Source organism: Podarcis filfolensis, assembly GCF_964270895.1.
Source record: "Podarcis filfolensis genome assembly, chromosome: 9".
Lineage (NCBI taxonomy): Eukaryota > Metazoa > Chordata > Lepidosauria > Squamata > Lacertidae > Podarcis > Podarcis filfolensis.
In genome coordinates this window covers 49,373,658-49,398,626 of record NC_139610.1, presented here as the reverse complement: position 1 = coordinate 49,398,626, position 24,969 = coordinate 49,373,658, and the positions used below count along the sequence as shown (strand labels likewise).

The 24,969-nt window shown below is 42.7% G+C and overlaps 1 protein-coding gene across 1 annotated transcript in view; it reads right to left on the bottom strand.

Annotated features, from left to right (window-relative positions):
* Positions 1–24,644, bottom strand: part of QRFPR (pyroglutamylated RFamide peptide receptor) — a 36,653-nt gene extending 12,009 nt beyond the window's left edge. Inside the window, exons 1-2 of the mRNA XM_083571565.1 lie at positions 23,884–24,644; positions 58–216 (exon numbers count right to left, since the gene is read on the bottom strand). Of these exons, the coding sequence (XP_083427691.1) occupies positions 58–216; positions 23,884–24,223 (499 nt within the window). The 5' untranslated portion in view covers positions 24,224–24,644. The remainder of the gene's footprint in view (positions 1–57; positions 217–23,883) is intronic.
* Positions 24,645–24,969: the final 325 nt, after the last annotated feature.

Below are 24,969 nucleotides of genomic sequence, written 5' to 3'. Positions count from 1 at the left end.
GAGAAATCACTAGCAACATGCTATGTCGTACCATACCAAAGTTGCCCAGGACCTTACCAAGCATTGTGTATGCTCTTCGGTTGGTGTACTGCCATTTCATCTTAAGAGGGTGGACGATCCCGTTATGCCTTTCTACCGCAATGCAGGTCATTGTAAGAATCTCAGTAACTATTGCAGTGGATTGAACAAAAGGCACCATCTTGCAAGCAAAAGCACCTAATAAAGGATTGAAACAAACAAAGCAAGTCATCAACAGGGTCTCATTATCTATACTATACCACAGAACAAAATACACCAATGGAGGCAACATACATATTTTCATTCAGTGCCTTGTGCCCAGAAGGATATTTTGTAACCTGAAATGCCCTGAGAGGATCTATTAGAGTACAGTGGTACCTCAGGTTACATACGCTTCAGGTTACATACGCTTCAAGTTACAGACTCCGCTAACCCAGAAATAATGCTTCAGGTTAAGAACTTTGCTTCAGGATGAGAACAGAAATCGTGCTCCAGCGGCGCGGCAGCAGTGGGAGGCCCCATCAGCTAAAGTGGTGCTTCAGGTTAAGAACAGTTTCAGGTTAATAACGGACCTCTGGAACGAATTAAGTACTTACCCTGAGGTACCACTGTACTGAAATGCTATTATTTAGAATCACAGATAATATGCTGTTGAATAGCAATTTCAGGAGAATATGAGCTAGGGAAGGCTACTGCACCCATGATAGGCATCATATAGGGTTAGGGTTGGCCAAAGTGGAAATAGAATGCTGGACCACGTGGACCTCTGGCTTTATCTAGCAGGCTTTTTCTTATGAGCTTATAAACCTTATTGTCTTCCTGTTGACTTCCTGCTTGTTTGTTCTTGAAGCAGGTAATGTTTTAGCAATGCAACATGGATTGTGAGTGGAACCAATTCCTAAATCTTGAACTCTGATGATGATGATAACCTCGCTCCACCTTTAGTCATATGCCTCTGCAACTTGGAACGGTCTTCAAAGAGATTTGCTATCAGTGATAGTATCTGTAGGACCGCACTACAAAAATAATTACATCATGGGCCAAACACCTAGCCAAAGAAAAATTACTTTAACTTTTCCCTAAATTGGCTATGGGGAACCCATGGCCCTGCAGATTTTTTTGGACTCTACCCCCCATTTAGCCTTAGTCAGTATGGCTAATGGCCATGGATGACTTGGCTGGGATGATGGGTGTCTGGAGTTCAGGATCATATGGAGAGTCATTGGTTTCTCATCCTGTATTAAATATTGCTATGGTTGTGGCAGACAGACTGTCACTTGGGAGCTCCATAGGCAGGGGGCCACTACCAAGAATGCCCTTTATTGCGTCATCACCCATCCAGTCCAGCCTCTGTTATGGGCAGAACCTCAGAATGCACAGGCTGGTTGGTAGTGGGCAAGATATGAGTCAAGGTGTAGAGCAGAGTGGTGCCCAAAATTCAGTTCCTTATTCAGGCTGCCTCTGAATTCATCTGTGTTGAATTAGGAACAGGGAATCAGGAGTCAACTTGGAATGGAAGAGGTTAAACTCAAATGTAGTTGAAGGACCTAGAAGGAAGAGGAAGAGGGTCTCTGTCTGTATTGACTGATAGTTGGGCTATTTGTGGTTAACTGCAAAACTTTCTGTATAGCTGTCCTTCAGAAGCACTTTCAGTCCTGTTTTGAGAGCCATTTCTACTTTAGTCTTGATGGTTAAAAATGGAAATATTCTTTAAAAACATCACGTAAATGAAATCTACCAAAGCTTTATTTGCCTTCCAGAATGCTGGCTCTTCAGTTCTTTTGAAAGCCTTGCTAAATTCCATGAAATATAGTTAGCTTAGATGAATTAAATACATAAAGCCTTGCCACCTTTATATATTAACCAGAAGAAATGCTAAAAGCTTTAATGCTGTAGCTTTCAGCCGAAGCATGTTGAATTCATTTTACTGGGTAGAACATGCTCTTCGTTGTGCTAAACAATTCCCAGCAACAACTCTCAGTTGAGTGTTTAAAGAGCACATTCTTAGCTTTATTTAGAAAAACATGAAATTCAAAAAGCTTTAATACAAATAAAAGCAGAAAAGTAGGCTTAGAATATTTAGTTACATTGTACTAAGGTAAGGAAGTTTTCCACACACAAGAGCTTCAAGGCTACAGGGTCTGTGTGGAGAGGGTAACAACGTTCAGATTTTTGGGCACTGAATTACAAGAGGATCTGTCCTGGAGTGTCAACACAAAGGGGCTTGTGAAGAAGGCGCAGCAGAGACTGTACTTTTTGAGAATTTTAAGGAAAAACCATCTTCCGCAGAAACTGTTGCTTGCCTTCTATCACTGTGCCATTGAGAGCGTGCTCACTTATGGCTTATGTGTGTGGTACGGAAGCTGTACTACCCAGGACAGGATGAGGTTGTGCAGAGTTGTTAAGGCAGCAGAGAGCATTGTTGGCTGCCCACTCTCCACCTTAGAGCAGATTTATGCCACAAGGTGCCATAGGAAGGCACTGGACATAGTAAAAGATCCATCACATCCTGGTCACTGTCTCTTCGAGCTCCTGCCGGCGGGACGGAGATACAGGACGATGAAGACAAGAACGAGCCGTCTTAAGAACAGCTTCTTCTCCAGAGCGATCTCGGCCCTGAATGGGAAGCTTGGACTTTGAAAGTCATCTAATCTTCCTTGCTGTACTATACTGTATTGTTTAATTAGTGTTTTTATGGAGCAGTCAAGTAATTTCGTTGTCCCTGAGAGGGGGCAATGACAATAAAGATATTATTATTATTATTATTATTATTATTATTATTATTATTATTATTATTATTTGTGTTTGCACAAAGACACTTAATAGATTAACTGTCTTTGTGCAAACACAAATAATAATAATAATAATAATAATAATAATAATAATAATAATAACAACACTTAATAGATTTTACAAAGCCACAGCCAAGAACCCTCAGTTGTGGAGTCCTCTTACAATAGTAGCTCCAAGGAGAATGAAACAGATCCACTCCATGTTTCTTCCCCGGTGGATACATTGAAAATGAAGCCCCCTGGACCCTGAGGAGACATGACTGCCGCCAGACTTCAGTGATTAAGCTAGACTTTTTGGAGGACCAGGAAAACCCTGAAGAACTTTCCTTATAGAAGCCCTACCCCTTGTAGCCTCACTGTCTAAAAGAAGCCGGCAGTTGCAGAAAAGGGACATCAGGTATTTAACTGGATATACGATGCGGGGGGGGGGGCTTTCATCTTGACTACATGCTGCTGAGAAAACTTCCTTTTTGTGCTCCAACTGCAGGAAGCAAACTGTGGCTGTAACCAGACCCCTTGGCCCTTGTCCAAGGTCCTGACAATGCCTTTCCTTAAACTTGCAATCCAGTCTGGTCCAGAACTCTGGGCCTGCCAATTTCCATATTGCTTGGGCCATCACCTTCCCTTGGTGATGGATGTCGCCATAGATCAAGACAACAGCAAGAAGAAGAAAAAGCATGTGGTGCAAGGAATACACAGTTCACTTTCTCCCATTTCTACTCTAATGTGACACTCAAAGATCTCCCTTGCATTGAGATGCATGAACTCCAGAGAACGTCTGGATCTCTTCCATACATGCGTGGGAAAACCTCAGCTCCACTGTATCTCTAGTTGGCAAACCTACCAATGTTCTTTTACAGGACTTTGCTTTTGTTCCTTTTCTGGGAGCCAACAGCATTTTGTCAAAACTGGAAAGAAAAAACTCAAGACGGGGTTCATCACATGCTGAAACTGGACTTCAGGTCCACACAAAAGTTTGGTGCACTATTCAGAAATCACACAAACAAGCAGAAACATTAACACAAAGGACTGTGGTGATGTTCGGAATGGCCAAATGTGGATTTTCTGGCAAGATCCTAAGGGAGGGCAGGCTCCTGGGAAAACTGCTTGAAAGTTGCTGATCTGGGAGGCAAAGTGCAGCATGGTGAGAAGAATCTTCAGCTGCTTGGCTATGCAACCTCACCGTTTTGCCAGCAGGGCAGAAGAAAGCAAGTGCAGGGTAGACTTCTGGGTCAAGAGTGAGCAATAACAAATTCCCAAAGGTGGCAGAATCCAGCTCAGCTGTCTACCTCCAGACCACTGCCTGCAGGACTGAGCTGAGGGAGTCAAAGGGAGTCAAAGAGAGCCTTTGAAGGGGTGGACCTCTGGGTCAGACCTGCAACATCAAGCAGTGGGGGAGGGGTGCTTTTGCACACAAAAATGGAATGCTAATTGGGATTCTAAGTGTGCACTGCACTTGGGAGAATAGAAGGTGAGCAGGATTCCTTTTTGCATTGTTTTTATCTCAACTATGCGGGTTAGCAGCATGGCGCAATGAGGCTTATGAGCCTGTATTTAGGGCTTTCTTCTCCATCTGGACTGTTGTTGTTTAGTCGTGTCCGACTCTTCGTGACCCCATGGACCAGAGCACGCCAGGCACTTCTGTCTTCCACTGCCTCCCGCAGTTTGGTCAGACTCATGCTGCTAGCTTCGAGAACACTATCCTTTTTTTTTTTTTAATAGATTTTTATTGATTTTCAACATATATTAAAACACAATACAAGACAATACATAAACAAACAAACATATAAACACGTATAATTTCTTAACCTCTTTTTCCTAAGCCTTATTTCAACGACTTCCCCATACCTCCCTTTTCTGCATCCCTATTTTAAACTTTTCCAGCAACCCCTAGTTCCAATTACTTATAATTCACTTTCTTTGATCCTTTTTCTCTTACCCAATTATTTATCACTGCAATTTTGTTTCACATTACCCATGACATTTTAGCACTCATTAATTTTACAACAATTCTTAAGATAAACTTTAAATTTCTTCCAATCTTCTTCCACCGTCTCTTTCCCTTGGTCGCGGATTCTGCCAGTCATCTCAGCCAGTCCCATATAATCTATCACCTTCGTCTGCCACTCTTCCAGCGTGGGTAGTTCTTGTGTCTTCCAATACTTTGCTAAAAGAACTCTTGCTGCTGTTGTTGCATACATAAAAAACGTCCTATCTTTCCTTGACACCAATTGGCCTACCATGCCCAGGAGGAAGGCCTCTGGTTTCTTGTGAAAAGTACACTTAAGTACCTTCTTAATTTCATTATAGATCATTTCCCAGAAGGCCTTAATCCTTGGGCACGTCCACCAAAGGTGGTAGAAAGTACCTTCAGTTTCCTTACATTTCCAGCATTTGTTATTGGGCGTATGATAGATTTTTGCAAGCTTGACTGGGGTCATGTACCACCTGTAAATCATTTTAATAATGTTCTCTCTTAAGGCATTACATGCCGTAAACTTTATACCGGTAGTCCATAACTGTTCCCAGTCAGCAAACATAATGTCATGACCAATGTCTTGTGCCCATTTAATCATAGCTGATTTAACCGTCTCATCCTGTGTATTCCATTTCAACAGCAAGTTATACATTCTTGACAGATTCTTAGTATTGGGTTCCAAAAGCTCTGTTTCTAATTTTGACCTCTCCACCTGGAAACCAATTTTCCTGTCCTGTTTAAAAACTTCATTTATCTGGTAGTAATGAAGCCAGTCTCTTACTTTTGACTTCAGTTTCTCATAGCTCTGCAATTTCACTTTTCCCTCCTCATGTTCTATAATTTCCCAATATTTTGGCCATTTTGATTCCATGTTAAGTTTTTTCACTTCCTTGGCTTCCATTGGTGACAACCACCTAGGGGTTTTGATTTCCAACAAATCTTTATACCGAGTCCAAACCTTATATAATGCTTTCCTGACAATATGGTTTTTGAAACCTTGGTGAATTTTAACCTTGTCATACCATATATATGCATGCCAACCAAACCTGTTATTGAACCCTTCCAAATCCAAAATGTCTGTGTTTTCAAGAAGCAGCCAGTTTTTCAGCCAGCAAAAAGCCGCTGATTCATAATACAATTTTAAGTCCGGCAGGGCAAACCCCCCTCTTTCTTTTGCATCAGTTAATATCTTAAATTTTATTCTGGGCTTTTTGCCCTGCCAGACAAATCTAGATATATCTTTTTGCCACCTCTTGAAACAATCCATTTTATCCACAATCTGCAATGTTTGGAACAAAAACAGCATTCTCGGCAGAACATTCATCTTAATAACAGCAATTCGGCCTAACAAGGAAAGTCTCAAATTTGACCATATTTCTAAATCTTTCTTAACTTCTGTCCAACATTTCTCATAGTTATCTTTAAATAAGTTCACATTCTTAGATGTCAAATTAATCCCCAGGTATTTCACTTTCTTTGCTACCATTAAACCAGTTTCACTATGAAACTTCTCTCTTTCCGCAACTGTTAGATTTTTGTCCAGTACTTTCGTTTTCTGTTTGTTCAACTTGAAACCTGCTACTTGACCAAATACTTGTATTAACTCTAAAACCCTTCTCGTACTAGTGTCTGGCTCTTGTAAAGTTAATACCAAATCATCTGCAAACGCTTTCAATTTGTATTGTTTAGCTCCGACCCTTCGAGAACACTATCCAACCATCTCGTCCTCTGTCGTCCCCTTCGCCTTGTGCCCTCCATCTTTCCCAACATCAGGGTCTTTTCCAGGGAGTCTTCTCTTCTCATGAAGTGGCCAAAGTATTGGAGTCTTAGCTTCAGGATCTGTCATCTGGACTACATCAGCTTATTTTAAATTTTTAAACTGTAAACCACTCTAGTATTTTTGCGTAAGGAAAGTATATAAGGTGAATAAAATAAGTAAACACCACAGTTGAGGATAAGGACACACAAAGAGGAGGAGTGGGGATATGGTTTATTATGATCTAAAGCAAGTGTTTCACAAAGAGGACAAAAATTAACATCCTAATGTTCCTCTTCCTCCTCTTCAGGTATTTACATAAATTGTACTTTTTTTTTATTTCTTTTCTCTTGATTTTTCTGTTTTATCTTTTGCCAACCACTTTGTAAAAAACCTCAATCAAGTGGTGTGTAAATTTTATGGAAAAATAACTGGTTTCCTTTTTTCTACTGTGCTGAGGTAACAATTCAGTACTACTTTTTTTAATTTAAAAACCCCTCTCTCAGCTTTTATCATTTATCATGCCTCTTCGTTTGGATTGATTACATCATTTTCCCATTAAACTAAATAATGCAAATGAAATGAGTTTCAGCCTAATTGATCTCCCAGGGTTGCAATGAGGATTAAATGAAAGAGAAAACCATGTCTACTGGGGTGAGCTCTTTGGAAAAATTGTGAGATAAGAACAAAAAAAAAGGAAGAACCCCAGGACCTCACAGACTGCCCCCCAGTGATGGATCTAAAAAGCATTCTACTGTCAAAGTGACCAACCAGATGCCCATGGATTTCAGAAAGTAGCCAACCAGATGTTCTCCCATCAACTGGCAAACTGTCTCTCACAGTGGAGGGAAAACATTGTGGCTAGAAGCTATTAATAGCCTTATCCTCCATTAATTTGTCTAATCCTCTTTGAAAGCCACCCAAGTTGGTTAAAGCCCTCCAAGCTTTCAGCCACAAAGTAGAAGTGTGCACATGCTACAGTTTGGCTCGGCATCTTACTGAAATGAAGATAAGTAAATTTGGCTAGTTCATACTTGCTCTTATTGTCACTAAAAGAGTTCCAGGGGCTCCTTCTTCTGCATGCAACTATCTTTGTGCAGTAGTTATGCAGAAAGTCTGAAGATCCTTCCTTCTAACTCATTTCCTCCGCCCTTCCCTTTCCTCAGACATCTTTATGGGTTTGAACCTGTCAGCATGACAGTAGCAGCACATGGTGGAAAGTGATGCTAAATCCAATAAAATAAATATCAAAACATTTTGCGCACTTCAATCCAGCCACTTTTTGCAGAATTCTTCTCCTCTAGTGCCTTCCGTGCTTCAGCCAGCTTGAACATTTCAATTGCACATCCCTAAATTATCATATATTGCACTCTCAGTGCTTTGCCTCAAGTTTTATAACACTAGGAAGGATGCAGGGTTTTATTAGCATGAAGCAGTCCTTGCTCCTGTCAGGGTCCAAATATATAGTTGTAATCCTATGCTTACTTACTCAGACGTGAATGCCATTAGGTTCTATGGGTAATACACCCAAGTAAGCATGCTTAGGACTGCACCTGCTCTTCCTCAGGGAGACAATTAGCCTTTACTTCCCCTCCCCCCCCCAAAAAAAGTTCAAACTCTACATTCCACAATTTTATCTTTTCTTCTTCTTCATACTGTCAATGGAGTGACAACATTCTTCACCTTTCTGAGGTAATCAATCTGATGCAGTCAGCTTGATTATCAGTTTTTCTCTAATTCAGCATGATTGAGCTTCTAGGATGCAGACAAAAAAATCCTGACAAGACATGAAAGGCCACTTGGTTGCATACAATTTTGTGGCAGAGGATCTAATAAGAAAGTTAGCCTTTTTTCATTAGAGAAGGCATTCTGATACCCAAATTGCCTAGCAACAGAATTGTGGTCTCTCTATCATAGAAGTTGTTTTGACAAAAATTGTATGCTGGCTCAAAGTACTGCAGTTTCAGCCAAGCATCCAAACTTAAGTACAGCTTTCAAACCGGCAGTGTTTTTCAACAGAAATCATTATGAATTAAAATAACCTCTCAGCAAGAAATACAAAAGCTAGCATGACAAGCTTATACTTAGAACACTTTTGGATTCTTTGTCTCTAAATATCTGTTTTCACCCTTGTGTTTGTACAAATCAAAACCCACCATCATTTTCTACAAGGAAAAAAAGATCCCTAGCTCGGAGCACTGTACTTTAATGTATTTGATTAAAAGGACTGTTCTATTGCATAACTGTGAACATTTTATGATTGAAAGATATGGGCAGAGCAGTACTGTTACATTAGACAGAATACTTTAAGGCAGACTGGATTTTTTCCTGGTATTTCCCCCTTCCCCCCGTTAAAACAATAATCACACAATAAGTATTAAAAAAGATAAACATAACATTTACTCACTCGGAATACTTGTTGAAGAATAACAGATACAGTAGCTTTGTTCAAACAGGCTTAAAATGGTAATTCAGTTACAAAGAAATACTTAAGTCTGGCTTAAAATGTAGTCTGAGCATGGAACTTTAAAGCATATAAAGGCAGGCAAAATGAGGTGACACCTCCGGCTCTGGCATAATTCAGCAGTAGAGCACATGTCTCACATATAAAAGGTTTGATTCCTGGCATTTCCAGGTACATCTAGCCCCTGCACTATTGTCTATCTTATGAATTTTAATTATCTGTCAAGAACTTTGGTCAATAGGCAGGGTAGAAATACTCTAAATAAATAAAAACCAAGAAGACCATTAATTTTACTTCAGTACAGCTTTAATGATAAACTTTGCCTCCTTGTTATGAGCTTCACAGAACTGCCTGGTTTAGCTTTCCTTCACTTTCTCCCTGGACTTGCATTTTAAGAAAATGCATTTGGCCCAACTTTAGGGGAAAACTAAAGACCTACTTAGAATGTGGTCTAAACCTCACTTTAAATCCATCTCAGCCAAGAGAAAGGAACTCACTCTGAAACTCACCTACAGGTGGTACTTAACACCATGGAAACTGGCACAGATATGCCCAAGAACCTCACCAAAATGTTGGAGTGGCTGCACCTCCACAGGCACATACCTCCACATGTGGTGGGAATGCCCCCAAACCCAACCCTTCTGGACAGCAGTCCTACAAGAAATATGCAAAATAACTAAATAGGTATTAGAACTCACCCCAGAATTGGCCCTACTGAACATCTTCCAAGAGCATAATGACCACTCACATTATACAGAGCTTATAACCCACCTACTCTCAGCAGCCAGAAGCCTCATAGCCAGACACTGGAGAGACCTGTCAGGGGTGAACATTAACCAGTGGTATCAAATCATATGGGAAACAGTCTTACTAGAAAAGCTAACCAATAAAACAAAACTGACACGGGGACAAATAGAAGAAGATGCCTCACCCCAATATAGCTCCCCTTTATCACATACACAGCCCAACAAGACAACAACAAGAACCCACCAACAGCATGCAAATCAGTCTGGCTTACATGACCCAACAAGTCCTCCACCCCCAAAGGAAAACAAACCCCATTGCAGACAACCAACCATATCCTGGTCCCCCAACCAGAAACATAACAAGCGAATAGAACGAGAACCTGCCGCTGACGCGAAACCCCCCCACGTACACTGCAAAAAATATAAATTTCACCACCACCCCTCCTTCTCCCCTTCTTCCTGACCTTATGCTATACTCAACACTAATGTCTCACAACAAATGTAACTGCTCTGTAGAAAAGACTGTACAACTTGAGAAAAGAGACAAGGCATGTACTTTTCTAAACCAAGAAAAACTTTAATAATAGTAAAAACGTATAATTCATTAAGCCCTTGCTGTTAAACTTTGATGAGTCACTCAGTCACCCATCCCATCTGATGTGTAGTGGATGGCATTTACAGCTCATTAAATGTAACTGGAGCAACATTTGTTTTATCACCTGACTTCAGAGCAAGCTGAGCCAATTATCAATCTGTAGATGACATATTTTTAAACTCTCCCATTAAGTCAATAAACGTTAAGCGTTTAACAATGCCACTCTGTTATAAAATAATGAAGCTAGGCAGAAGGGGAGAACCTCAGACAAATCACCCGAAGATATTTCAATCAAGATTGGTAACTGGTATATAGCAAGTCCCCATCAGAAGTAAATAAAATTGCATTAAAAAGATGGAACCCACAGATCAAAACCTGATTATATTTTACTTATTATTATGTATAAACCATTTAAAAATACATTATCTAATGCAAAACCTTTCAACACAATGACATAGTCAGCACCATTGCTGACAGGAGGGAGACCCACTTACGGCGAAAGATCTGCACTGGTTGACAATTTGCTACCAGGCCAAGCACACAACTTGGATCCAGTTTTCCTGTGAGATCACTTTACCCCATATATGCCCACTCAACTGCTTCAATCTGTGGAACTGGCATAGTATTATCAACCATTTTTCCTAAGCCTGCATGGAGCTCAGCCTCACCATCAACCTGATGAAGACCATTATCCTCAGTCACAACGTCGCCAGCACTCCATGCATCAGAACTGGTGACCACATGCTTAAGGTGGAAGACATTTTTGTCTACCTGGCCTCCAACATAGCCACCAACCTTTCCAATGATGCTGAACTGGACAGATGTATTGGCAAGGCAGCAATGGCAATGGCTCACCTCTCCAAAAGGGTATGGGAGAATGTTATGCTAACATCCAATACCAAGATGAAGGTCTTCCTGGCTTGTGTGTTGAGCACGCTGCTTTATGGAAGTGAGTTGTTGGCAACTTACAATTGCCAGGAGCAACACCTCAACACCTTCCATATACACTGTGTCAGGAAGATTTTGGGTATCAAATGGCATGACAGAGTCTAAAATAAGATATTTATTAGAATTTTCCATTTTATACAAACAAAGAAAAATTAAAAAGAAAAAATAATAAAAACACAAAGTTCATAACTTATTTTTCAATAACATATTTCCCTGACCTCCTCATGCCTCCTCTTCTTGTATTCCAGTTCAAATTGTTTATCCAGCAAATCCTTATCTTGTAGCATTACAATTAAAAAACCCCTTATTTTCTATCTGTCTTCTTAAATTATTGTAGCTTAAACTCTTACTTATATACAAAGAAAAAAAAGGGCCATTTTTTCATATTCTTGTGTACCATTACAGCTAGAAACCACTTGATTTCAATCCAACATCACTCAACATTCATTAATATTGCAGTATTTTTGTAAGTAGTCCTTGAATTTCTTCCATTCTTCTTCTGTCGTCTCTTCTCCCTGGTCACGGATTCTGCCAGTCATTTCTGCCAATCCCATAAAGTCAATCAACTTCGTCTGCCATTCTTCCAGAGTGGGTAGATCTTGCGTCTTCCAATACTTTGCGATGAGTATTCTTGCTGCTGTTGTAGCATACATAAAAAAAGTTCTATCCTTTTTTAACACCAATTGGCCGACCATGCCCAAGAGAAAGGCCTCTGGCTTCTTCACAAAGGTATATTTAAATACCTTTTTCAATTCATTATAAATCATTTCCCAGAAAGCCTTAATCCTAGGGCACGTCCACCAAAGGTGAAAGAATGTACCTTCATTTTCTTTACATTTTCAACATTTATTATCGGGCAAATGATAAATTTTTGCAAGCTTGACTGGGGTCATGTACCACCTGTATATCATTTTCATAATATTTTCTCTTAAGGCATTGCATGCCGTAAATTTCATACCTGTGGTCCACAACTGTTCCCAGTCAGCAAACATAATGTTATGTCCAACATCTTGTGCCCATTTAATCATAGCAGATTTAACTGACTCATCCTGAGTGTTCCATTTCAACAGCAAGTTATACATTTTTTACAAAATCTTAGTTTTGGGTTCTAACAGTTCTGTTTCTAGTTTGGATTTTTCCACCTGGAAGCCAATTTTCTTGTCCAAATTATAAGCCTCCATTATCTGAAAATAATGTAACCAGTCTCGCACTTTATTTTTTAATTTCTCAAAACTCTGAAGTTTCCATCTATCTCCTTCTTGTTCCAAGATCTCCCAATATTTCGGCCATTTGGCCTCCATATTGAGCTTTTTCTGAGCCTTCGCTTCCATTGGTGACAACCACCTTGGAGTTTTATTTTCCAATAAGTCTTTGTATCTTGTCCAGACATTAAACAATGCTTTCCTGACAATATGGTTTTTAAATGCTTTATGTGCTTTAACCTTGTCATACCACAAATATGCATGCCACCCAAAAACATTGTTAAAACCTTCTAAATCCAAAATGTCTGTGTTCTCGAGAAGTAGCCAGTCTTTCAGCCAGCAAAACGCTGCTGATTCATAATAAAGTTTAAGGTCTGGCAGGGCAAATCCACCCCTTTCTTTTGCATCAGTTAATATCTTAAATTTTATTCTTGGCTTCTTGCCCTGCCAGACAAATTTAGAAATGTCTTTCTGCCACTTCTTGAAACAGTCCATCTTGTCCACAATTTGCAAGTTTTGAAACAAAAACAACATTCTAGGCAATACATTCATCTTTATAACTGCAATTCGACCCAACAAGGAAAGCTTCAAATTTGACCAAATTTCTAAATCTTTTTTCACTTCCATCCAACATTTTTCATAGTTATCTTTAAACAAATTCCCATTTTTAGCTGTCATATTGATCCCCAGGTATTTCACTTTATTCACAACAGTTAAACCTGTTTAATTCTGATACTTCTCTCTTTCAATCGGTGTTAAGTTTTTCTCTAAAACCTTAGTTTTCGACTTATTCAGTTTAAATCCTGCCACTTGGCCAAATTCTTGAATTAGTTCTAAAACTCTTTTAGTACTAGATTCGGGCTCCTGTAAGGTCAAAACTAGGTCATCTGCAAATGCTCTCAGTTTATACTGTTTAGCTCCAACCTGTATACCTTTAACCAACCGGTCCCTTCTAATCATGTTCAGCAGGACCTCCAGGACCGAAATAAAAAGCAATGGGGAAATTGGGCATCCCTGTCGTGTCCCTTTCTCTATCTTAAATTGTTCCGTAACCACATTATTTACAATTAATTTGGCCTTTTGTTCAGAATATATTGCACCTATACCATTCTCAAAACCTTGGCCTACCCCCATACCCTGTAAGTTCTTTTTCATAAAACTCCAAGAAATATTGTCAAGGGCTTTCTCCGCGTCCACAAATATCATAACTGCTTTAGTGTTTATATTCACTTCTAATTTTTCCAAGATATCAATTACGTTCCTCAAATTGTCAGACAATTTGACATTTGACAGAGTCTAAAATAAAGACGTGCTCTCCCAAGCCCATATTCCCAGTATGTACACACTTCTGCTCAGCGGATATACTCTGTGGGGAAGTGGCTTCAAGCACTAGGCCTGTTGGCACACAAACACTGCATTGCAAAGACATCTTCAAACACGGCATGAAGGCTGGCAAGATTTGCCCCACTGTATGGGAACTCCTTGCAGATGATCACAGTGACTGGAGACAGACAGTCAGGTCATGCATATGCAGCAGCGACCATCGTACGCCTGTAGCAGCAAAACTGGACACCTTCATCTACCCCACTTGCAATAAAGCATGACTCTCCCATATTGGTCCCATACAGCCAAAGCAGGCACTGTAACTCTCTGATGGTTTGACCCAAACCGTCAGGTGCACTCTTCCTGAGAAACAGACAGATGCCAATGATTATTCTTGTTGTTCACACGAAAATGCTATGAATTCTTCACAGATTTATTTACCATGCCTTTATCCTGCTTTTCAGACAATGATAGTTTCCCAAAGTGCCTTGTATCAAACAAAGGCATGAAAAATAGAGACAGGCTGTGCCATTAGGCTTATATGTAGGGCTGGGCAATATCTGGTGTTCAACCTCATGCTAGATCACCAGCTAAACATTGTGATATACACTGCTCATAGCAATTACCGTAGCGGGCATTTGAAATCAACCATAGAAATACAATTTAAGCTTTCCCCCAATATAGTAAATAGAGATAAGCAGCAGCTTATTTCAAAGACAACTTTGATTTTGAAAATCAATTCACTTCTCACAATGCTTAAATTGCCTTCAGATCATCTTAGATATGCATAAACACACCAGAGGCATTTGCTTTTATAAATGGCTGCAGTATTTAAGGCACTTTGGGGGATTATCTCTTATTTTGGAGGGTAAAAGGCACAAGCAATCTTTGAGCTACAGTTGCTGAGAATAATATTTAGTTCCTCTGAGAAGCATCAGCTGTGGAATCACTGAAAGAAGATGTCTTCAAGCACAAAGAGACTAATAAGATACCAGGTTTTGATTCTTAAGCATAAAGCTGCTTTTTTCTCTCCAACATTTTTTACTGTATAGCAATTGAGACAGTACTGTATTCCATACATGATGATTAAAAAATAGGCTTTGTTGTCTCTCATGGGGTTTTTTCAGACACAACACCAAAGCATGATTTGGTATTACATTAACAAGCACAGTGCTTATGTGTGCTCCAATTTCTCTTCTCAATTCTAGTCTAGTAGTTTGAACTGGGTTTGCAATCATGGTTTGGGGCAAATGATGGTTAGCACAAACCATCATTTGTCATTACACCTGAACTAGGCAAGTTACACTTTGCCCCCTAGTTCAAAGTGACAGATTAAACTGGAGCGCGCAAGGGAAGTAATGAGGGAAAGATTCTTCACAAAGCACCAAACCATAGTTTGGTGTTATACTTTAACCAAGCCACTGTGAAGGCAAGTTCTGTAAAATCCCCTATAGGTAAAGGTAAAGCAACCCCTGACTGTTAAGTCCAGTTGCAGACTACTCTGGGGTTGCAGCGCTCATCTCGCTTTACTGGCCAAGGGAGCTGGTGTACAGCTTTCGGGTCATGTGGCCAGCATGACTAAGCCACTTCTGGCGAACCAGAGCAGCACACGGAAATGCCGTTTACCTTCCTGCCGGAGTGGTTCCTATTTATCTACTTGCACTTTGACGTGCTTTCGAACTGCTAGGTTGGCAGGAGCTGGGATCGAACAGCAGGGGCTCACCCCATCATGAGGGTTTGAACCACGAACCTTCTGATCGGCAAGCCCTGGGCTCTGTGGTTTAGACCACAGCGCCACCCACGTCCCAGTAAAATCCCCTATAGAGGACCCTTAAAGTGAGGGACATCACCTGCTTGTATCCAAACAGGAAGAAAAGCTTCATACCTCCCACCTTGATATACTCTTCCTTTCCAACTGTAATTTAGCACCTTTTGAATCAGGCACCCTCTCTGTCACAGTCCAGTGACAAGAAAAGGTGCCAAAATGAATAATAGTAGTAGTAATAATAATAATAAGGCGGTTGGAGGATGGATGGCGGCTAACAGTTTGAGGTTGAATCCTGACAAGACAGAAGTACTGTTTTGGGGGGACAGGAGGCGGGCAGGTGTGGAGTATTCCCTGGTCCTGAATGGGGTAACTGTGCCCCTGAAGGACCAGGTGCGCAGCCTGGGAGTCATTTTGGACTCACAGCTGTCCATGGAGGCACAGGTCAAATCTGTGTCCAGGGCAGCTGTTTACCAGCTCCATCTGGTACGTAGGCTGAGACCCTATCTGCCTGCGGACTGTCTCGCCAGAGTGGTGCATGCTCTGGTTATCTCCCGCTTGGACTACTGCAATGCACTCTACGTGGGGCTACCTTTGAAGGTGACCCAGAAACTACAACTAATCCAGAATGCGGCAGCTAGACTGGTGACTGGGGGCGGCCACCGAGACCATATAACACCGGTCTTGAAAGACCTACATTGGCTCCCAGTATGTTTCCGAGCACAATTCAAAGTGTTGGTGCTGACCTTTAAAGCCCTAAACGGCCTTGGTCCAGTATACCTGAAGGAGCGTCTCCACCCCCATCGTTCTGCCCGGATGCTGAGGTCCAGCGCCGAGGGCCTTCTGGCGGTTCCCTCATTGCGAGAAGCAAAGCTACAGGGAACCAGGCAGAGGGCCTTCTCGGTAGTGGCGCCCACCCTGTGGAACGCCCTTCCAGCAGATGTCAAAGCGATAAACAACTACCTGACATTCAGAAGACATCTTAAGGCAGCCCTGTTCAGGGAAGTTTTTAACGTGCGATATTTTAGTGTATTTTTGGTTTCTATGGAAGCCGCCCAGAGTGGCTGGGGAGGCCCAGCCAGATGGGCGGGGTATAAATAATAAATTATTATTATTCATAATAATAACGAAATAATTTTATTTATATCCCGCCCTCCCCAGCCAAAGCCGGGCTCAGAGCAGCTAACAACAGTAAAAGTAACACAGTTTACATAAAATCACAATCAATTAATTAAAATACATTCTAAAATCAATTCATTCTAAAATCAGTTCAGAATCAAATTAATGGCAACTATTGGGCTAGAGTTCTATGAGGATTACCAAAGGAGGGGGTCAGACTGTGCCTTGGCCAAAGGCCTGGCGGAACAGCTCTGTCTTGCAGGCCCTGCGGAAAGATGTCAAGTCCCGCAGGGCCCTAGTCTCTTGTGACAGGGCGTTCCACCAGATCGGGGCCACAGCCGAAAAAGCCCTGGCTCTGGTTGAGGCCAGCCTAACCTCCCTGTGGCCCGGGACCTCTAAGATGTTTTTGTTTGAAGACTGTAAGGTCCTCCGTGGGACATATAAAAGATGAATGTTTAGAGTGTGCTCTCGATCCTTCCTTTTCAACTTAAACCTACAGTTTTGCCTTTCCTGTGCCTGACATCATATGCAGGGGAGGCCCCTCATGGGCAAAGTGGGATGTAGCCCTGTGAAGTTTCAGGGGAGGGGGGAACACCCTCAAACCTCCGAAACCATGGTCCAGTCTTTCTTCTGACACACGTAATAACATTTCCAATTACTGAGAGTCTTTCGTCCATCTTCTCTGCCTAGCCAGCCATTAAAAAACTAGCAGTAGACTTCAACCCCTGCCTCCCAAGTAGAGGGAGCAGTTAAACACAAGCAACCATCTCATGTTTTCTCTTTCAGGAGCATGGCCTTGAGGCACCAGACATGGACTGTGACGTGCGTAGAGCTTTGTGACTGCCCTCCTAAGCCACCATGTGGCTGTTTGTTCTTCCCTGTTGGTACACATTTTTTCCTTGAACAGCAGGATGTGTGCACCTTTTTTGTGAGAGGGTGTGCTAGGTTCTTGCTTCAGCTTTCTTTATTTTTTAAAAATATATTTATTTTGTGAGAAAGCAGGGCATTAGTACCAGCCCAGCCAGGTTACTTTCCTCAGTGCAGGCAAAGAGGCAAAAATGAAAAATCATTTCTTTCTTGGTTCCTGAAGGTCTTTCTTTTGTTTTAAAAGGTTGGGGTCCCTCGTGCAACAGCTTGCTTTTCTGTTGTAAAGGGGGGAGAAGAAATTGTTCATCTACATCAGGAGGTGTTTTGTCCTTGGCTGGGGAAGAGACATAAAGAGTGATAATTGTGAACTGGCTTGTATAACGAAGGGAGCTGGCTTAGAGGGGAGAGATGTGTTTTTCTTTGCTTATTCTATTGCTTGTGAGAGGTGGGGGCAACAGAACACAATATTTAATTCTGGAGACTGGATATGCTTATATTGTAATCTGGGGAGAGCACTGGCTAGAGAAGGAGGTGGCTTTTATTTTTAAAGCAGTCTCTGACTTTCACAACAAAGCTTTCAAGCCTAGCCCCACTTATCTGGGAGTAAGCTCCATTGAGCTCAATGGCACTTACTTCCAAGTAAATGCAATTATTATTATTTAATATATTTCTGTCCCACCTTTCTCCCAAGCTGGGATTCAACGTGGCATGTATAGGAATGCATTGTAAATGAATTCTTTAAAAAACACCACACACTCAAAAACACTTAATATAACCCAAACTTAATACTGCATCACACAATTTCCTACTCCTTTTTGGAACAGTGAGTTCCATTTTCTTTGATTTTTATCTAACTGGAATCCACAAATGTTGTAATATATTTGATTTTCTTTTCGAAAAAATCCATATTTGAGCTGCTCTGCAAAATCTGTTGTTTTGGAGAAAAAGAACCTGGAACCATGTTGGGTGACAGGGAAGGGTGTACATGGGGCCTCAATTGCACACACTTTACCAAATTCTTTGCTGCAACTGACCTTGAACTGGTGCCTTGGTTTCTCACAGATTCAGAGCCAGCAGAGTTCTTAGGTTAAAAGCTGAATAAAATGATGGCACATGCAACTAAAAGTCTGTGGAATGGCTGGAAATCTAAACCTGACATAATAAACAGCTAGACTGCCAAAGTGCATTCCAGCTACAAAACGAGTGCTATACAATTTTTTAAACAACAACAAAAATATAATGTGCACTACTATTGCTTTTGTTTCTCTCTACGCACACTGTCTTTGTTAGTAACTGGAACAACAGTGGGAGTACTAATATTCCTTTACCTCCAGCATTTGCCTTCCATTAAACATGTGATGCCAAATTTGCTTCTAGGCATGCTGTTTTCTGCAGAACCCTGATCACCAGTTGTCACTGTAAAGAGCCTTGTTTGCTATTCCTACAGTATACAGACTCTAGCAGACTTTGCTTGAAAAGTGGTGTAAGACTGAAGATTTGAGGTGGTAACAATATGTTTGGCAGAATCCTAGGTGCCAGACATACAGTCACAAAGTTGCAAAAGCAGAGGGTGATTTTCAAGGGGGAAACTTGTGAGAGGAGACATGATGCTTAGATTTCCTCAAATGCTTTTCCTCCAGCTGGTGTTCCACAGACATGATTGCAGAGAAGCAAGTGTGTGAACAGGGACACCTTCTAAACCAAGGTTAGACACTTGGTGCGAAGCATTTGCACAACTGTACGGTTTAAGTGTCCACTATCAATTTGCAAGGGGACCTCACAAGGAACCACCTCCTAGGCTCTACTCATGTGACCTCATAGGCTCCACCCATGCACCCCACCAGCTTCCAGTGATGGGACATTTAACGGACTGGGCCAAATGGGCTTAATTAGTTGCATGGGACACAGATTCCCCGTTGCTGTCTTAAAGACTAAAATATATTATGATTAAACAGGGAGGGGGAGCTGTAAAGCTGGTGTGAGGAACCTGTAGCCGTAAGGCTGATTTTATATGGCCTGTAAATATGATGGCAATAAGAAAGATTGTGCTATACAATCCTGCACTGTTGTGAAGTCTGCCCACTTTTGTTTCCCACTCTACCCACCATCAGTTGTGGTCCCCACTTACTTTTTCTATAGGCCAACAGCCCTTGCTGGGGGGAAAGAAGAAGAAGAAGAAAATCCACGCCTGATTCAAAGAGGGAAACATAGAGAGAATGCCAATAAAGGGCAGTGGAATGCAAAAGGTTTTGCTTCCAAGCCCCCACTGCTGTGTTGCTAGTCCACCCCCACTTGTTCCTCCTAAAAGCGCATGAAAAATTCAAGGACTGAGAATTCAAGGACTGAGAAAAATTCAAGATGAGCTCAGCTAGTCTTTCTGCTGGTGGCAATGACTCTCACTGATTCTAAGCATCATTTCCTAATTCTTGAAACATTAATGTTGTTTACTGCTGTCAATCAGAGCTACTTCAGTCTTGTGAAGGCAGCCTGCCTACACTATGCAAGCTGGGTAATGTTGCCAACTAATCGGCAGTGACGGCAGCAGTAATAGACTAATTCCCTTCTCCACCAGCTTGCTATGTCCCTCCAACCTTCTGACCTAGGGTCTAGTCATTTCTTAGTAGCATGGAAGTCTGTTTTCCTAATTTGAAAAACACTGTATTTCTGAATTTGTATACATTGCCCCTCACTGTGATTTTCAGATACTTTGTACATTGCTCTGATAAACTGATCATTGTATCAGAATTGAAACTCTGTAGCACGTGAAACTATGCAAAATATATAATGATAGGACAGCAAGGTGCTGGCACCATCAAAACGCCAAAGCTGACTTTATACTATTACACACCACCCCAATCTCCAAGAAGTGAGAGAGTCTAGGGGTGTCTTTGCTTTACCAAGGATTTGGCTTCCTTGAAATGAATGTGTGTCTTTATGAATGTGTGGTGTCTTTAGGCAATATAATTTTATTTATATGCAATCTGGGCATTAGGCTGGAGAGTCTCACAGCATTAATACTCCAAAAGATCTTGCTTCCCCTCTCAGTTTCCAGGGGAACCCCAAGTCCAGCTTTGGATTCAGCACAAAGCAAGACATGTCTCTGTGTCTCCCAGCTTCTAGCTCATACCCACAACAATTCTGGCTCCAGATGGGTGAGGGAAAGGCCCATCTGTTTTTTTTTATGGCACACAGTAACTTTTTAGGATATGTTAAAATCATGGTACTTAACTAGCCAGCCAAAGCCATTACCTTGATAAAGGAACTGGTAGGCAAGTTCCCCTTACACATTCTACCCGCACAGATTCAGGATCCCAAGGACTGGGAGGGATCCAAGGTATCATCCGGACTGAGCCCCAAACTCATAACAATACACATGCAGTGGGGATCCAACTGAGTGTCACACTTTTTGAAAAGCAATAATTACACTATTCTTATTAATGTAGTTTTTCAGCCTCAGTTATGAGCTGGTCTGTTATGTCTCCTTAAACATGCTAAACACTTACATTGCACAAACGTTCAGTCTCTGAATGCTGGTTGCAGTGGGTCACAAGCTGGGAGAGTACTGTTGCCATATAGTTCTGTAACTCCTTACAACCCTGCGTCTAAGGTGCAAGCCAATTCATGGATACTGACTACACATGCATGGATGAACAATACGAGTGCCAAGCACAATGCTTTGCAACTTTACTGTCGGCGTTTGCTTATGTTTTTGCAACACTGATGTCATTTATGAATAGTTCCGTGCTCTGTTGGTGACATTTAGTACTTGCAGCAATTGTCACAATAATGCCAAATTCCTAAATCTCATTGAAGACTGCAGCTGTGAACATCTGGGATAGACCTGAGGCTCTGTGCATTCTCCTATTTGTCAATCTCATAATAAAATGCAAAAGACATAATTATTGTCTTTATTAGTGCACAGTATGAAAAAGGCCTGAACAATGATGCCATGCTAGAATTTTTTTTTTTTTTTTTTTAGAAAACTGGAGCTACATGCCTTTTGGGGAGAGAGGACTGATGTGGCACAGCAGCTAAGACAGCTACAATTAGGAGGTTTAAATCCTACCTCCGCCATTAGCAACTCCTCCTCAGTCTCCCATCTGCAGAACTATAGGAATACCTGCAGGGTTATTGTTATCTTTACAAGATAATATTTGAAGTGCTTTGAACACTCAGTCACTTCGCTCAATCACAATGCAAATTGTAGGAGTCCATCAGCTCCCCGCAGTTATAATTCACATATATTGTGTACATTATATATTGTTCTTCAATCAGTGTCCCTAATTGTAGTACAACTACTATTAATGTCATGGTCTGTTCCTGAAGCTGGGTCTAAACCAGGGGTTAGCAAACTTTTTCAGCAGGGGGCCAGTTCACTGTCCCTCAGACCTTGGGGGGCCCAGACTATATTTTTGGGAGAAAAAATGAATGAATTCCTATGCCCCACAAATAACCCAGAGATGCATTTTAAATAAAAGCACACATTGTACTCATGTAAAAACATGTTGATTCCCGGATCGTCCGTGGGCCAGATTTAGAAGGCAATTGAGCCAGATCTGGCCCCCGGACCTTAGTTTGCCTATCCATGGTCTGAACTATGACCACACTCTGCTAAGAGTTGCATTATCACACACTTCTAAATGGAACTTGTGAAGGAGAATTAACTGCTGGACTGTAGATAATGTAGTTATGGATGCTGCTATAGGAAATCAAGCAGCATTATTAACTCTTAGGACTAGCTCAGTTGGTTAGAGCACGGCGCTCATAACACCAAGGTCGCAGGTTTGATTCCCATAAGGGACAGCTGCATATTCCTGCCATGCAGGGACTGGACCAGATGATCTTCAGGGTCCCTTCCAACTCTATGATTCCCCAGTCAAGAGAGCTTTATGGGTGGTTTATAAGATGCACCCATGGAAGCAATTCAGCAACAGAATGCAGGTGAGGCTGATGTAAGTTGACACAAGAACATAAGATGAGCCAGCTGGATCAATGGCCTATCTAAGTCCAGCATCCTGTTCTCACAGTGGCCAACCAGACACCTGCGGGAAGCCCCAAAGCAGAACTTGGTCACAACAACGCTACTCACCTGTGATTCCTGCAACTGGTATCAAGGTACACGCTGCCTCCGATAATGGAAGTGGAACATGTACATTGTGGCTAGTAGCTGTTGATTGTCTTTAAACAGACAACTTTGCTACATTGGTACAAGATTGATTTATCACAGTTCTACCCCACCTGTCCCCAATGGAGCTCAAGGGGGAGCACACAGTTCTCTTCCATCCAGGGGTGCCAACTTGAATAAAATATTGGGGGGGACCCAGGTAAGCACCCTGCCCCTCATAATCAGTCACAAGACTGTGCACACACACTCTTTGAATGGCAATGCCCATCTACTGGGAGGGCATGCCTCCCTCAAATATTTTATTGGGGGGCCCCAAAGGGACCTTGGCCCCTAGGAGTTGGCTCCTATGTTTCTGCCCCATTGTACCCTCACAGCAACCTTGTGAGGGAGGTTAGGCTTGAGAGACTGACTGTCCCAAGGTCACCCAGTGAGTTTCATGGCTGACAGGGATTTGAAAACTGGTCTCCCAGGTCCTAGTCCAACACTCCCAACCACTATACCACACTGCCTTGATCTGCAAACATTGGCCTAAAGCAGAGGAGACTGAACTGTGGCTCTTCAGGTGTTGTTGGACTCCAACTCCCATCAGCTCCAGCCAGTGCTGACAAGGAGCAGGCATGATGGGAGTTGGGATTATCTTGAGTCCCACATGTTAAGCAACCCTGCCCTAAAGCGACTGAGGATAAATGATGCTGGAAGGAAAGGTAATCAGAACTTTCCCCCACATTTAGATAGCCCCTCCACTTACAAACCTGACTTGGAAGGCCCAGGTGTATGGTTGTGGCTGCTTGCACAGCAATCTCTCATAGAATTGTAGAGTTGGAAGGGACTTCAAGGGTCATCTAGTCCAACCCCTGCAATGCAGGAATCTCAACACATGGTCCCCTGAAACCAAACCTGACCCAGCTTAGCTTTGCACAGGTGTTAGCAGTTTTATTTTTGCACCACTATGAATCCGCTTTCTTCTCCTCTGCACTCACTGAACACTTCTAAAGTATTAAGCTTCTGTATCTCCATGAGGACTACAAACTTGTTCTTTTAAAATTAAAGAACCCCAACATTTCCCTTAATTTGGGGGGGGGGGAATCGTTGTGGTGTGTCGGAATGAAGTGGAGGTCAAGCGCCCCTCTCCCTCCTCCCTGGAAGTCGGAGACCCGCCTCCTTCCCTCTGGCTCTGCCACTCACCCCCCAGCCAGTTGCTGGAGATGTTCTGCAGCATGGTGAAGGGGACGCAGAAGAAAGCGATGAGCAGGTCGCTGAGGGCTAGCGAGCAGATGAAGATGTTGGTGACGGTGCGCATGGCTTTGCGGCGGCTGACCACGTAGAGCACCAGGCCGTTGCCGAAGAGTGCCAGGGCGAAGATGAGCACGCAGGTGAGCACGAAGGCCAGCTTGGCGCGCCGCGGCAGCTCCGGGATGTAGACCAGCGGCTGCAACCCGTAGAGCGCGATGAACTGCTCGCGGGTCACGTTGTTGTCGCGCAGCAGCTGCGCGAACTGCTCCGGGGTGATGTTCAGGGAGCGCATCGCGGCGACGGGGCGGCTCAGACGGCGATCCTCTCCCGCTCCTGGCGGGAGGCTTAGAAAACCAGGGAATTTTCTTTAAAATTTAAAATTCGTGGAGGGGACACTTCTCAGCCTTGCTCGACGGCTCCCACAGCTAAGGGCTGCAGCAGGATCCGCGCCCCAGCTCGCCTTTTATTCATGGTCCAGACGTCTCCACGAGGATCTGTCCTTCGTCTGAGAAAGGCAGCCGAAACGAAGAGCAAACGGGTGGCGCTTCGTCGAGGGTATGAAACTTTTGAGAGCGAGACGCGCTCATCAACCCACCGCGCGCGCCGCAACCTTCCCGTCTAGAAGAAGGCGAGGAAAGAGCGAAAAATCAAGCTTGGGAAAAGCAGCGAAGGGCTCCTATTGGTGACTTCCTCCGAGCCGCTAGCCAATCGATGAGCAGAAAGAGCGTCTTCTCGGCCTCCCGTCCTTCAAAGTTTCCCGGAGCGCCGGGGCTCGTCGGGGATTGGCTGGCGCTCGTTGGGGAGTCGCCGCAGGGGCGCAGCTGACGCTTCCTCGGGCGGAGAGGGGCGCTTGGAACGCGGCTCCGAGCTGGCGCAGCGAGGCTGCAAAGCAGCCGGAGAACTGACCTCGCGGAGATCGGAGAGCGCTGCGTGCTCAGAACTGAGGCTATGGAGAGGCACAGGGCAAGACTCTGGAGCCTTGGAGGTCCAGTTCGCCACTCTGCCAAATAAGCCGCAGAAGGATCCCCAGGCGCGGGC